Source organism: Engystomops pustulosus, chromosome 7 (assembly GCF_040894005.1).
Source record: "Engystomops pustulosus chromosome 7, aEngPut4.maternal, whole genome shotgun sequence".
Lineage (NCBI taxonomy): Eukaryota > Metazoa > Chordata > Amphibia > Anura > Leptodactylidae > Engystomops > Engystomops pustulosus.
This window is the reverse complement of record NC_092417.1, coordinates 38,507,593-38,520,098: the sequence shown is the minus strand read 5'-3', so window position 1 is coordinate 38,520,098 and position 12,506 is coordinate 38,507,593. Positions and strand designations below refer to the sequence as shown.

General features: G+C 40.9%; 1 protein-coding gene across 2 annotated transcripts; it reads left to right on the top strand.

Moving 5' to 3' along the window:
- Window positions 1-288: 288 nt before the first annotated feature.
- On the top strand, window positions 289-7,677 carry FAM177A1 (family with sequence similarity 177 member A1). Of its 2 annotated transcripts, none has more exons than XM_072115511.1 (5): window positions 289-475; window positions 1,894-2,070; window positions 2,487-2,562; window positions 4,389-4,486; window positions 6,909-7,677. In XM_072115511.1, the coding sequence occupies exons 1-5, from the start codon at window positions 461-463 to the stop codon at window positions 7,113-7,115; spliced, it is 573 nt and encodes a 190-aa protein (XP_071971612.1). In that variant the 5' UTR covers window positions 289-460; the 3' UTR covers window positions 7,116-7,677. The 2 variants fall into 2 exon arrangements, with proteins under 2 accessions (XP_071971612.1, XP_071971613.1); XM_072115512.1 differs by having other exon boundaries at window positions 297-475; window positions 2,496-2,562.
- Window positions 7,678-12,506: the final 4,829 nt, after the last annotated feature.

Below are 12,506 nucleotides of genomic sequence, written 5' to 3'. Positions count from 1 at the left end.
ACACTCCTAATATATGAAAAATATGGATCTATAAGTGTCTGAGAGCAACACTATTCTAGTTACCAATGGTAGCTCAGCTTGGATTTTCCCAAAGCAGTTTAAAAAATGAAAGCTGAGCTCTCATTGGTTGCCATGATCTCTAAAGCCTGCGTCAACCTGTCTGCTGACTGCTGACTATTCACAGGCGCCCTCTAGCGGTTAATTGCCAAAATAGGTTTCAGCTCTGACGTCACCCGACACTCTACAGCGACATCTAGTGATCGACGTGCACAATTACAGCTGCTGTAGCGCAAGGCTTTGGCTGAGATGAGAGACTGAGGCGTGACACGCACGGAAGCGTCTGAGGCGTGGAACGCATACAACAGACTGTCTCGCACAGCAGGGAGGAGCCGCTGGATTTCATCTCCGTGTCGTTGCCCGGCAGCCTGGGGCAGGGAGCGGCCACCTGAGGTCTCACACCATGGCATCCGGAGAGGTGAGTGGTACCAGATGTGTCATGGCCACGTCACTGGTGGTCTCGGCAGTCGTGTGACTGTATACAGGTGGCAGCTGCCATAGTGTGATGTATATACTGGAGCTTACATTACATACATCTCAGGATCAGCACTGACAACAACCTCAGCTCTGCTACATTAGCACTGAGGACTAAGCTGTGGCGCTCTACTAATGCACATCACAAAGATCATATACATATGTATACATTGTAGCCAAGAGCTCAGCACTACAACTCCCAGCATGCCCTGAGAGCCGCAGCACGGAGTGTCACTAGCCTCTGACCTCTGCCATGAAGTTGTCACTCTCCAGATGGTCACATATGTCATCAAGTACCGGGAATACGAATGGAGCGACATAAACGCATCCTTATCCGTTCCCTTCATTTTTGGATACAGGAGACCCCATTCTGGTTATTAGTGGAGGTCACACGTTCACTAAGTTATCTCTTAATTACCTTTACAGGGGTGTAAATCTTATCCCAGAGTTCTCTGCACGAATAGACAAGCACTGCAGGATGGACCATACATATTATTTATCAACATTTAAGGCTAAGTTCACACTACCATTCTTTATCTCCGTTTAAAAAATAAAAACCGAATGATAAATAAACACAGATAAACTGACAGTAACTGGTAACATGGTGTCCCTTAATTTAACTGATACCCTAACGTTTCCTGTCTAAAAAAAACCGGACACTTGTCTTTCAGGTAGTGTCAGTTAGTATCCATTTTTTTTTCTGAAGAATCTGTTTTTTTTTTTTTTTCTTTATTGGCTGCATATCACAGTTATTTATACCTTTTCCTTTCACTTTCAATACAATATCTATCTATCCATCCCTCAAAATAGTTACCATCTATAGATGTAGATGTATAGATATAGAATTTTCACCTACCTATCGATCTTGCTTATCTATCGATCCATCTACCCATCTATCTAGCTCTCTCATTTGTATTTGCCTACCTATCTTTCTGTCTATACCTTACATTTATCTATAATCTGTCTACCTTCAATTTTTCTATCTATATATTTACTATTTATGTCTATATGTTTAAAAAAAAAAAAAAATACTGCAAGCTCCATCATTTTTTCTTTTTTGAAAATAAACTGAAGAATAACGGATCACTGTACAACTAGCCTGGCCGTGCACTGGGAGCTAAGGCTCCCAGGATTATTACATTACAGATTAGGGCAGAGGCAGGAAGGAGGATTCTACCATCTACTTCTAATGGTAGATTCCTCATGGTAGGTTTCCTTTAATATTTGATGGAATGTACTTAGAATTATTCTTCCTGTGGAAATGACGCACATCTTTTTCCAGGCACAGGGCAGCTGTTACATAAGTAATATATATTTTTCCCTCCCTCCTTTTTTTTTTTTTTTTTTTTTTTATCGGCACAGGTTGTGGTTCATGGTGACCGGGAGTTTGAAAGTGTGGAGCTCGGAGATGTACGGAAGAAGAAGAAAATTCCTCGAAGAATTATTCATTTTGCCAGTGGTGAAACAATGGAGGAATACAGTACAGACGAGGAGGAAGAGCTACAGGAGAAAAGAGACCTTTTGCCAACTGTTGACCCAGTAAGTGACCCCAGATCTGTACATTTTATAAATGGGTTCGCTGGGCCATAGCTATCCATTGGAAACCATTGTCACCTGGTAGCTTGCTCTTCATCTGTCTACCATGGCTGACATGCATCAACCACTTCCTCTGTAGCCCTTATAATGCTTATCTCTATAGACAGTAGAGCAGATAAGTGTCTGATTGCTAGAACCCTCTGTGATCATAAGAAGGAGGGTTCCTGCATCCGAAATGTTAATTGTAGTGCTGGGGCTGTGAGAGCCGCTCCCATAGAAGTGATTGAAGCAGTGGTCTTACATGTGCACTACCTCCGCATTTACACACTGGACTCGGGGACTCATTTTGTAGATTTTGTGCAGTGATGATATAATAACCATCACTAATGAACCAATAACAAATTCTATTCTTTATATGGTTCTTGCAGACAAAGTTAACCTGGGGGCCATATCTCTGGTTCTATATGCTGAGAGTTGCAACCTCCACATTGTCAGGTAAGTCGTCCATTTGCAGGTTTCCAAACTTTATCATGAGTGGGGATTCTCTCTTGAGAAGAAAGGATTGTTCATATTTTACATGCCTGATCCGTATTCCTCCTGAATGAATATTGGAGGAACATCTGATTAGTTGACCAATGCGGGTTTAATGTGTATAGGCATCATAAGTTTAGAGACCTTAACAGTAAAGTAAAAGGAATTGGACGGGTGGATACACATTCTTGATGTAAATCACCAAACTAGAACCATGACTTTTATAAGGAAGTGCATATATATGTCCTATGAGATTTCCAGGAACAGTTGGACCAGGTGGCAGTGGGGATCACATGGTCACATGACCTTTATTATGTATTCAAACACTTCCTTGTTTGTGTTTTCTACTATATCTTGGTCCTACTTGCTAAGTCCCTCAGGACTACAACCACGTACTGAGAACATGTTCATTTGACAGCCTAGGTTCATATCTGGGGTGCTAAAGAAGGGGCTCTTCTGAGGAGGGGGGTCATAATAAATGATCTATTGAGATAATTTAGTTAATGTATAAGGCCACACACAATCTCATAGGTCCCATGTCCCACTGTGACTGTGGTAATCTACTTATATTAGTTATGCATTGCCTCCTTCATTGTAAAATCAACTGGGGGTGTTACCAGAGCCTCTCTCTCAGCACTTTCCCCTCCCTCTGCCTGCTGTAAGCTTACAGAGTGGGATGCTACTGCACAGTGTAACAACCTGTGCAGTTACAGTATGAATGGGTTCTGGAAATGCCCCCTCATGAGCCATTCAGGCTCTGTAGCATAGTTCTAAAAGTTTATTTTAGAGGGAAGGAGGCCATGAATAAAAAATATTACCACAGTCACGGTGCCTGGATCTATGAGTAAGTGCCCCTGGTTTATCATGCTTAGTTTTGATGGTAGATTTCCTTGAAGATTATTAATTAATAAATGATTGATAAATCTATTCTAATAATGATTACTTGTTGGAGTGTCATGGTTGTAGAAGGGTTTTATTGCAGGGGTCCAAACATGTTATATATAAGTATTACCAAAACTGAGCACACAATGTATACTGATCAACACCTCCAACTATAATGTGAATTAGATGACATCTTAACAAGCTTCTCCCTCCAATACGTCCAACTTTAAAATATGCCCGAGCTCGGGACCTCTACTGATCAAACATCCATGACTTGTTCTAGGGTTCAGTCATCAGTGTTTTATTCTTGGAAAACACTTCCTGTTCCATATCACATTTCAGGTGCTTTTAGAAAGCTCCGCTCTATAATGGTCACACCTCACAGAGAAATGCTCATTGTTTCCTGTAGTTTGTCCTTGTGATCATGGTAACACGATGAACATTAACACTTGTGTTTGTCTTCTAGTAAAGGAACTGTCTTTTTATAGAACATGGTATAGCACAGGATCATCTCGTATACCTGGACCCAATGACTGATAGTTACCATGCAATGGAGTGATCCTGTTCTATAGATGACGGCTTCACCCTATATAGATATATAGATGTTCTATAGATGACAGCTTCCTCCTATAGCCCTTACTTTTAGATTGTAAGAGTCTGACTTTTTTGTTGGGTTTGGGGTTTTTGTGTTTATGAATGTTTGTTTAGACTCTTAAAACTGAAAAAATCTCAAAAATATGTAGATAAAAAAAAAAGTGTGACTTTTTATAAAAAGCTGAGCTGTGTTTTTGCTTTACAGCTTTTCCTGTTGCTTTTTATTGGTCAAATAAAGTCACCTTCTTGAGATTGTGATAGCTTTTAATGGCTAACAGAAATATGCTTACATGTCTCTTCTTCTCTTCTTTCAGTCTGTGACTTTTTAGGAGAAAAAATTGCCTCCGTTCTGGGTGTCAGTACACCTAAGTACCAGTATGCGATAGATGAGTATTACAGAATGCAGAAAGAGGTAGGTGCGGACTGTGTCCTTTGCTCAGACCCTATATAAATTCTGCTTTATAGAATATAATAGTTATTGCATTGTTTCAGCTCTTCTCTAGTTTTCTATTACTGACTGTAAACAGATCACGTTACTACAAGGATATGCAAAACCAAAAACTACCGCTTGTGTAGCTAGGTAACACACTGTCCTTGGGCTAGGTATGTAAATTTGGGTGCATTGTCTTCATACATCTATATAGACGTTCATGTACAATGCACATTGCTGATTCACAGAGGAATCTACCAACAGGGTGCAGAATTGTAAACCAAGCACACTGACATAGTGGTGTGTGCCCCCTCTGACAGGATCTGCTCTACTTTTAGCTTCTTATGGCCTTGTTTTTACAGAAAAAAAAGTTTTTAACATCTATGCAAATTAGCTTGAGGACTCCAGGCTCCTCTCACATCTATGAAGCCCCTCAGGCTAATTTGCATAGTTTTTAAAACGGAGATAAGAAGCTAAAATAAAAGCAGATCCTTCCAGAGGGGGCACACACTAGTATGTCAGTGTGCTTGGTTTACAATCTTTCATCCTGGTGTTAGATGTCAACAGTTTGATCTATAGTGATGCCAGGACACTACAGCAAGATTTGGTACTTGTGGTAGGGTCATGGCATTCCCAAATCCTGAACATAAGATGGTGAAGGAAGATACTACTTTTATAATTCCAGTCATCCTGCCGACAAAAAGTGGCATAAGTAGTGATATCCGATCATGGGTCGTCGCTGCCCAGGGATTATCGATGTGATGGCAGACTTAATGCTAGTCCATTTGGTCTGATCCCTATACAAGGCGGTCTACAAATTAAGGGCACCTGATTTACAGACAACTCCTAGTTATAGACAGACCTCTGGATGTTGGTAATTTATTGAACTTTAGCCTCAGGTCGCAATGATCAGCTGTAAGAGTCATAAAGGTGTTAATAATGAAATTTGATCATCCCAAAATTTTGAAAATCCAATCCTCAAAGGGATTGACACAATTTTGTATGGAATTGCTTATACAAATTCAATTTAACAAACCAACAGACCGGGTCGGCTCCAGATTTCAATAGGCCCCTGGGCGACAGAGTCTCAGTGAATTAATGTGGTGGCATTAAAAGTTCAGAAACTAAAACAGTCTCCTGTTCCCTAAAATATTTGTTAGTTTATCATCCCAAACAGCCCCTCACGATTACTTTATATAAATCCCCCCTCACTGTCATAGATGCCTTATATACAGCCTTATGTGGGCCCCGGCACTTGCCCATGTATACCCAGTGCTGGCGTCGGCCCTGCCTACAGACCCTATCTTGTATGTAACCTGGGGACCACCTGTATGTAATGCTAATTCTGAAGTGCAGCCACAGAATCATCAGGATGTTCATATTGATCCCAAACCATCAAAACTGGAATATAGAGCAGCAGATTCAGTGCCTGGGTCTGATGAATGCTTTCTTTCACATCATTTAGGTGTGGGTGTACATTACATACCTGGGAAAGGTGAAGGTACAGAACACAAGCTGAAGGAGGCATTGTGTAAAGTTAAAGGGGTTGGCCACTTTAAGTCAAGTTTTTTTTGTTACATGTGAGGGCCGGGAAATTCTGCACCGCTTTATTGAAATGTAAAGGGAAGTCATATCAGATCTCATAGGCTGTAAGCTCTCACTAGCCAGGTCCTCATTCCTATTGTTTCTTCTTTGTTATGTCTTCATTTATCTGTAAAGTATTGCAGAGTATGATGATTCTATATAATGTTTTATTATTATGTCAGTATCTATAGCGCCTACAACCATATTGTTGGCCACTTTACATATCAAGAAAGCGGAGCAGGACTTTTACACACTTATTACAAAAAACATGATGTAAAGTGGCCAACCCCTTTTCACATAAGAATCTTATCTTTAAAATAACAGAGCTACAGATCCTTAGATGGGTAAAGTCTTGGTTTTAAATACAAGTTGCAGATAATGGGCAGCTAAAGTGATGCTACTCTTCAAGCCTCTAGAAGTGACTGTTCTCAGCTCAGCTCATATGACTGATCTGCCAAGCTCTGTGCAGCGCTGCGTTATCTGTGAGCGCTATATAAATAAAGGAATTATTAATACTTTGTAGGTGATTTTAGATTTATAGAATTCTAGAACTTGGATAACAATCTACCTAAGGGTTTTGGGAGTTCAGTGGTGTAAAAGCAGATTCCCTTTAATATCTCTGTCAGATGTAACATTTGTGGGAAACACATACAGAACTTCTGCTTACATCTTGGAGCCAGTTACCATTTGTGATCTCATGGTGTGGTTGGGACAGGACATGTTGTCAGTTTGGAGGGGAACATACCCAATACTTGTGTTATTTTAGGCAGTATGTATGAGACTACCTATTTCTTGTAACAATGAATACATCTATCTCCAGGTTGAAGAGGAGGAGGAAGAAAATGAAATGTCGGAGCAGGCAGAGCGCCAGTACCAGGAGCAGCACGGTCAGCCGCAGAGCGAGGCCAGCGCCCAGTCACAACAGCCCGAGGCCGCCAGCTCTTTCGTCAACATCAGTTTTGTAATGGAAGGAGAGGACTCTGTGAACTTGGCACAGAAGCAAGAACTGTCCGCTGTCCCGACTTAGAAGACTGGATTTACTAGGAAGAGCAACCCCTGCCAAAAAAAACTGTGCCTTTCTATGTTACCTGCAGTCCAAATGTCTGGTAATACCATTAAATTCCTAAAACTCTGTGCCTGGGGAGCGGTCTGCATTCACAGGGAGACACACGAGCGGTCAGGGCTACTTGTCCATGTGTAATATGTAGTGTGTACAATATTCCCATTTATCCTATGTAACCTCAGACTAAGCATGTATGTGTCTTCAAGTGACGTCCTCATGTCTGAAAGTAAATGGCCCCCATCGAACACCATCACCGTCGAGCCAGGGCTAGTATCTAGGGGCATCAATTTGCCGGATTGGCTGTCTATCATAAAGTGTTGCTCTGACCACAATAAAGATGTATTCAGAAATTATTCACCATAGGATTGTAAATCCCAGAACAACTTTGTGTTAAGATGTGGACATTAACCTCAAGCTTTACAAAGACGGCCCCATCACTGTGAGTTTCATTGCTGTCTTATATACATATATGTAAAGATGGTCCCACTGAACAAAAGCACTTGAAGGGAACCTGTCACTGCAGGTTCCCATAGAGCTTTATATGTCTAAGGGCCCTCTTTTTTTTAAACTAACTTGATCGATGGCCACAAGTGGAGAATATGAATTTCGATTCTGTGCCCGGTAACCAGGCAGAGAATCCAGCGAGTCGGACTGGGCGTATACTCACACTTGAGTCTAGCAGCCGCTTTCCTCAGCATTTCATTAGTTACTCCTCAATCCACTCCCCCTTTCCAGTATGTCACTTGGCTGTCTCGGCAAAATCTCGCGCACGCGCATAGGCCGCTTGCAGCTGTCATGTGCAGTCAGGGTCTTAGCAGTCCGTGCACCCTGCCGCCTCACTGCGCATACTCAGCTTTTCCCCTTCCATACACGCAGTGAGGCGGCAGGGGGCACGGACTGCTCAGACCCTCACTGCACATGACAGCTGCAAGCGGCCTATGCGCGTCCGACTCGCTGGATTCTCTGCCTGGTTACCGGGCACAGAATCAAAGTTCATTTTCTCCAGTTGTGACCATCGATCAAGTTAGTTTAAAAAAAGGGGGCCCTTAGACAGGTTCCCATAGAGCTTTATATGCCTAATGCTCATTTTTTTTTTCAAACAGTAGTGACCGGTTCCCTTTAAAAATGTATTTCTTTTCCATACAAAAATATGGCGGAAAGTTGTTCCAGATTAAATCAAATCAGAAGACGAGGGGGCACTGTCTCCGTCAGGAGAAAACAAGGCTTATCACTAGAGGCGTGAGGGCTTTTTTTTAGTATTAGAGTTGTCAATCTGTGGAATAGCCTGCCTCAGGCGCTGGTCACAGCAGGGACAGGGAAGAGCTTCAAGAAGGGTCTAGATGCCTTTTTACACCTAAATAACATTGATGGTTATGTTATATAGAACTGTTTCCCCTACATCCCTTGCCTTTCTTGGTTGAACTTGATGCACAAGTGTCTTTTTTCAACTGTATAAACTATGATACTTACCGTACTAGAGTTCTTTTGTTTTTTACATAAAATAATAATACAGAGCATTATCCGGGTTTAAAAAAAAAAATGACCCAAATTCCGCTAAGACCAAGTTCACACCTTCAGGTTACGTTACACAATCAGTTATCAATATTAGACACAAATTGCGCATAATGTATGTGGTATGGAAAGTGCATTGAAGGCAGAAAGGAGAGGACTCGGAGCAGCAGGGCTGAAGTTGGGATATTTGAGGTTGGCCATTACTTAGGTTTCTGTTAATTCACAAAGCTGAAGCAAGGTAAAGAATATTGCAGGAATTTATCAAACTTTGTACACAAACTGACAAAAACAAACATTGCTCTTGGAATGGTTGGAATGGGACATGATTTTGTAGCCCAATCAAAGTTATGCCTGAAAAGTGGTGTAAATAACACACAAGTTTATGCCACACAGTCATCCCAAATGTACCAGAATTATTGGGGGATATGTCTCTACATTACTAAATGCCTTGGATCTCACCCAGAGCCACATTGCAATCTTATTAAATCAGTCCCAATATAAAAATACAGAAATTTTTAATTGTTTTTGACTCCGCAAGTTGACAAACTGAAATAAAATGTTATTAATGTACAGTTAGTAGTAGTAGTAGTTTTATTTTATAAGCTAAGGAACTGAGCTCCTTGTGGTCCCAGTTCATAGACTGTAAGCTCTTGCGAGCAGGGACCTCACTCCTTTTGTTCCATACCAATGTTTGTGCTTTTTCATGTTTTATTATATTTTTATTTGTCCCCTATGATTTGTAAAGCGCTACGGAATATGATGGCGCTATATAAATAATAGTAATAATTATTATAAGTACATGATACAGGTATACAGCGGATAAGGGACAGCAGTATACGCCTATTTTTGTTTTAGGAAACGATATAATTTAACAATGTTCTTGTACGTCATCCAGAAATCCTGAACTATGGTGTTAGTGTATGTAACTCAGGGATGGGCCACATTCAGTATCTGCAGATAGGGGGACGTGTAGTTCAGTAACATCCCAGGTCTTTTATGGTGCAGCATATTTAATGGGTCCTGACTAGAGATGAGCGGACCCAACGTTTGTGCTTTGGGTTACGATTCGGATGTGCAATCCAGACAGTTTTCTGGCCGAACCATCAATCCATCAACTTGACACCCCATCGACTAGCCAGGGTTAGGTGCCTCAATTTTCCAGATTGGCTATTCAGCCCCCAACCTGGAAATATGTCCGGGTCACACAGCCGCAACCAAAGTCATGTCTGCTCATCTCTGGTCCCTACTACAGATGAGACGGTAATTGGAAGAGGACCCTTTTATGTTTGTTTCCTAACCCAGTGGCCTTTTACATGAATGTTTATACCTGATGTGGTTCCATATCCTAATGCAGTGTGACACCGATATGTCTCCTGTGTTTAATATGTATTTATTTATTGTATCACTATTAAAGCGGATGTTGCCACATTCTAATACGGCTGATTTTCTTGGTTTCTCATAAAGGACACTTTTACCATATTTGCCTATGATCACATACACAAAGGGCCATTTCAATAGATTTAGCTTGACACAATACAGGCAGCGTACGGCTTAAGGGCTATTGTTAGGAAGAGGTGTTTGATGACGTTCACACACACACGCAAGCCCAATATAGAGGCAAGATCGTTAAGAAAATGATAATATGTAGAGCCGTGTTTGTGAGCGGTTGCCATAGGGGTTACGATGACACAATACAATGTTTATGCTGTGGATAAATGGGAAGTGAATGATTAAAAAATGAAATCGGGGAAGGCGGTATAACAATGTGGTCCGAAAATAAATAGGCACATCCGTAAAAAGTAAATTCTTCTTTATTTCAACTTGGTTAAAACATGAGAAATGGTAGGGGTATTATCTACGCGTTTCAGGCACTTGCGTGCCCTTAGTCATGACATATACTCCTACAAACAAATACTGTATATACTCGAGTATAAGCCGACCCAAGTATAAGCCGAGGCCCCTAATTTTACCACAAAAACCTGGTAAAACCTATATATTTTTTACTCGAGTATAAGCCGAGTTTGGGTTTTCAGCACATTTTTTTGTGCTGAAAAACTAGGCTTATACTCGAGTATATAAGGTACAACTTTTAAAATAAATGACTACTAATCCCTCGCGCCACGGTGACGTCACGTGAGAAACGGAAGTCCAGTACACCATGGCAACGGGGCACGCATCCTCCAGGTAAGCCTAATTAGGTCTTTAAGTTGAACAAAAATCAAAGAATACATTAGTCAGTAAGACATAGACTTAAAGTTATACAAGTAGTGGAACATATACAGGACACATCAATGAATAAACGGTCACATATAAAGGATGTTGATAAGTAAAGGGGACTTACTATTAATGTTACGAGTCTGAACGATGTTCGATGCTATTGTATTAAATCATGGTGTAAAAAGAAAAGAAAGGGGAATAGAGGGGGGGGGGGTGAGGGAAAAGGAATGGATCGGGAACAGACAAAATATATCAATATTTATTGATATATTTTGTCTGTTCCCGATCCATTCCTTTTACCATTCCTTATACTACTTGTAAAACTTTAAGTCTGTCTTACTGACTAATGTATTCTTTGATTTTTGTTCAACTTAAAGACCAAATTAGGCTTACCTGGAGGATGCGTGCCCCGTTGCCATGGTGTACCGGACTTCCGTTTCTCACGTGACGTCACCGTGGCGCGAGGGATCACGCACTCTAAGGTTTGGGATTGATAGTCATTTATTTTAAAAGTTGTATTTGTTTGTAGGAGTATATGCCATAACTAAGGGCACGCAAGTGCCTGAAACGCGTAGGTAATACCCCTACCATTTGAAATAAAGAAGAATTTACTTTTTATGGATGCACCTATTTATTTTCGGATTACTCAAGTCTCTGCAGACCCAGCAGAATTCGCGCACAGCACTCCGGCATCCATGGGATTACTGCCACAGCAAAGAAATTATGGAACGAAACAACTAAAGGGTGAGCTGAGAAAGGACTATTTTCTTTTCTTGCCATTTTTGTATAACAATGTGGTACATATTTTGTAGAAAGTATTTTGTTTTTTGTAAACTGTTGTTTTTAAATAGTGATATCATTGTGTATGAATAAAAGGGGGCGTAGTGTTTGGGAACAGGTGTTACAATTAGGAAAACACCCAATAGCCCTTTTGGATGCTTGCCTTACTATTTGCAACACAGCCACGAGGAAAGACCCATAGTGCGTTTGAAACGCGTTTCTGATTTATGTATTTTTTCAGCGTATAAGAATTGAAAAATTGTGATTATGGTCCTGAAATAAAAGCATGAAGTTTTATCTTTGAAAAAAATCGGGTTTGGAGTCACCTCTTTGTTGGATTGCAATAACCTTTGAAGCTTGTGTGTGGTTTTTCTCCAGTCCAGGAGGGATCCACAGCACGGATCAACCTGCATGCTACAGATCGCTGAGCTGACTCTATGGGGGAGACTTATTATTAGGCAGGATTTTGCGCAGTTGTCTATGTGTTAGACTGGCAGGTTTCCAAAAGTGGGATTTATAGTCCGGTGTTTGTGCAGTGTTATATGCCCTCTGATGTGACTATCAGCCGTGTGTGCTCTATGCGGATAGACTCCACCAGTCGCACGTATGTTAAACATCTGCTCAATTTCTGCCTTTTTGCGATGTTTTTGCACAGAAAATTCTTAGATCCCTCAAATATAAAATTGAGCAAAAACTAACCCTAATGGACCCACATACACCACCCCCTATGTGGTGTAGTTTTGCGATTAAATTTGCATTCTTTTGAAAATTCTCCGTTGATAAATGTGTTGCACACTCTGTGGTGTATTTTTTCCGCCATTGCGCAAAAACTATGTCTGCAATGAA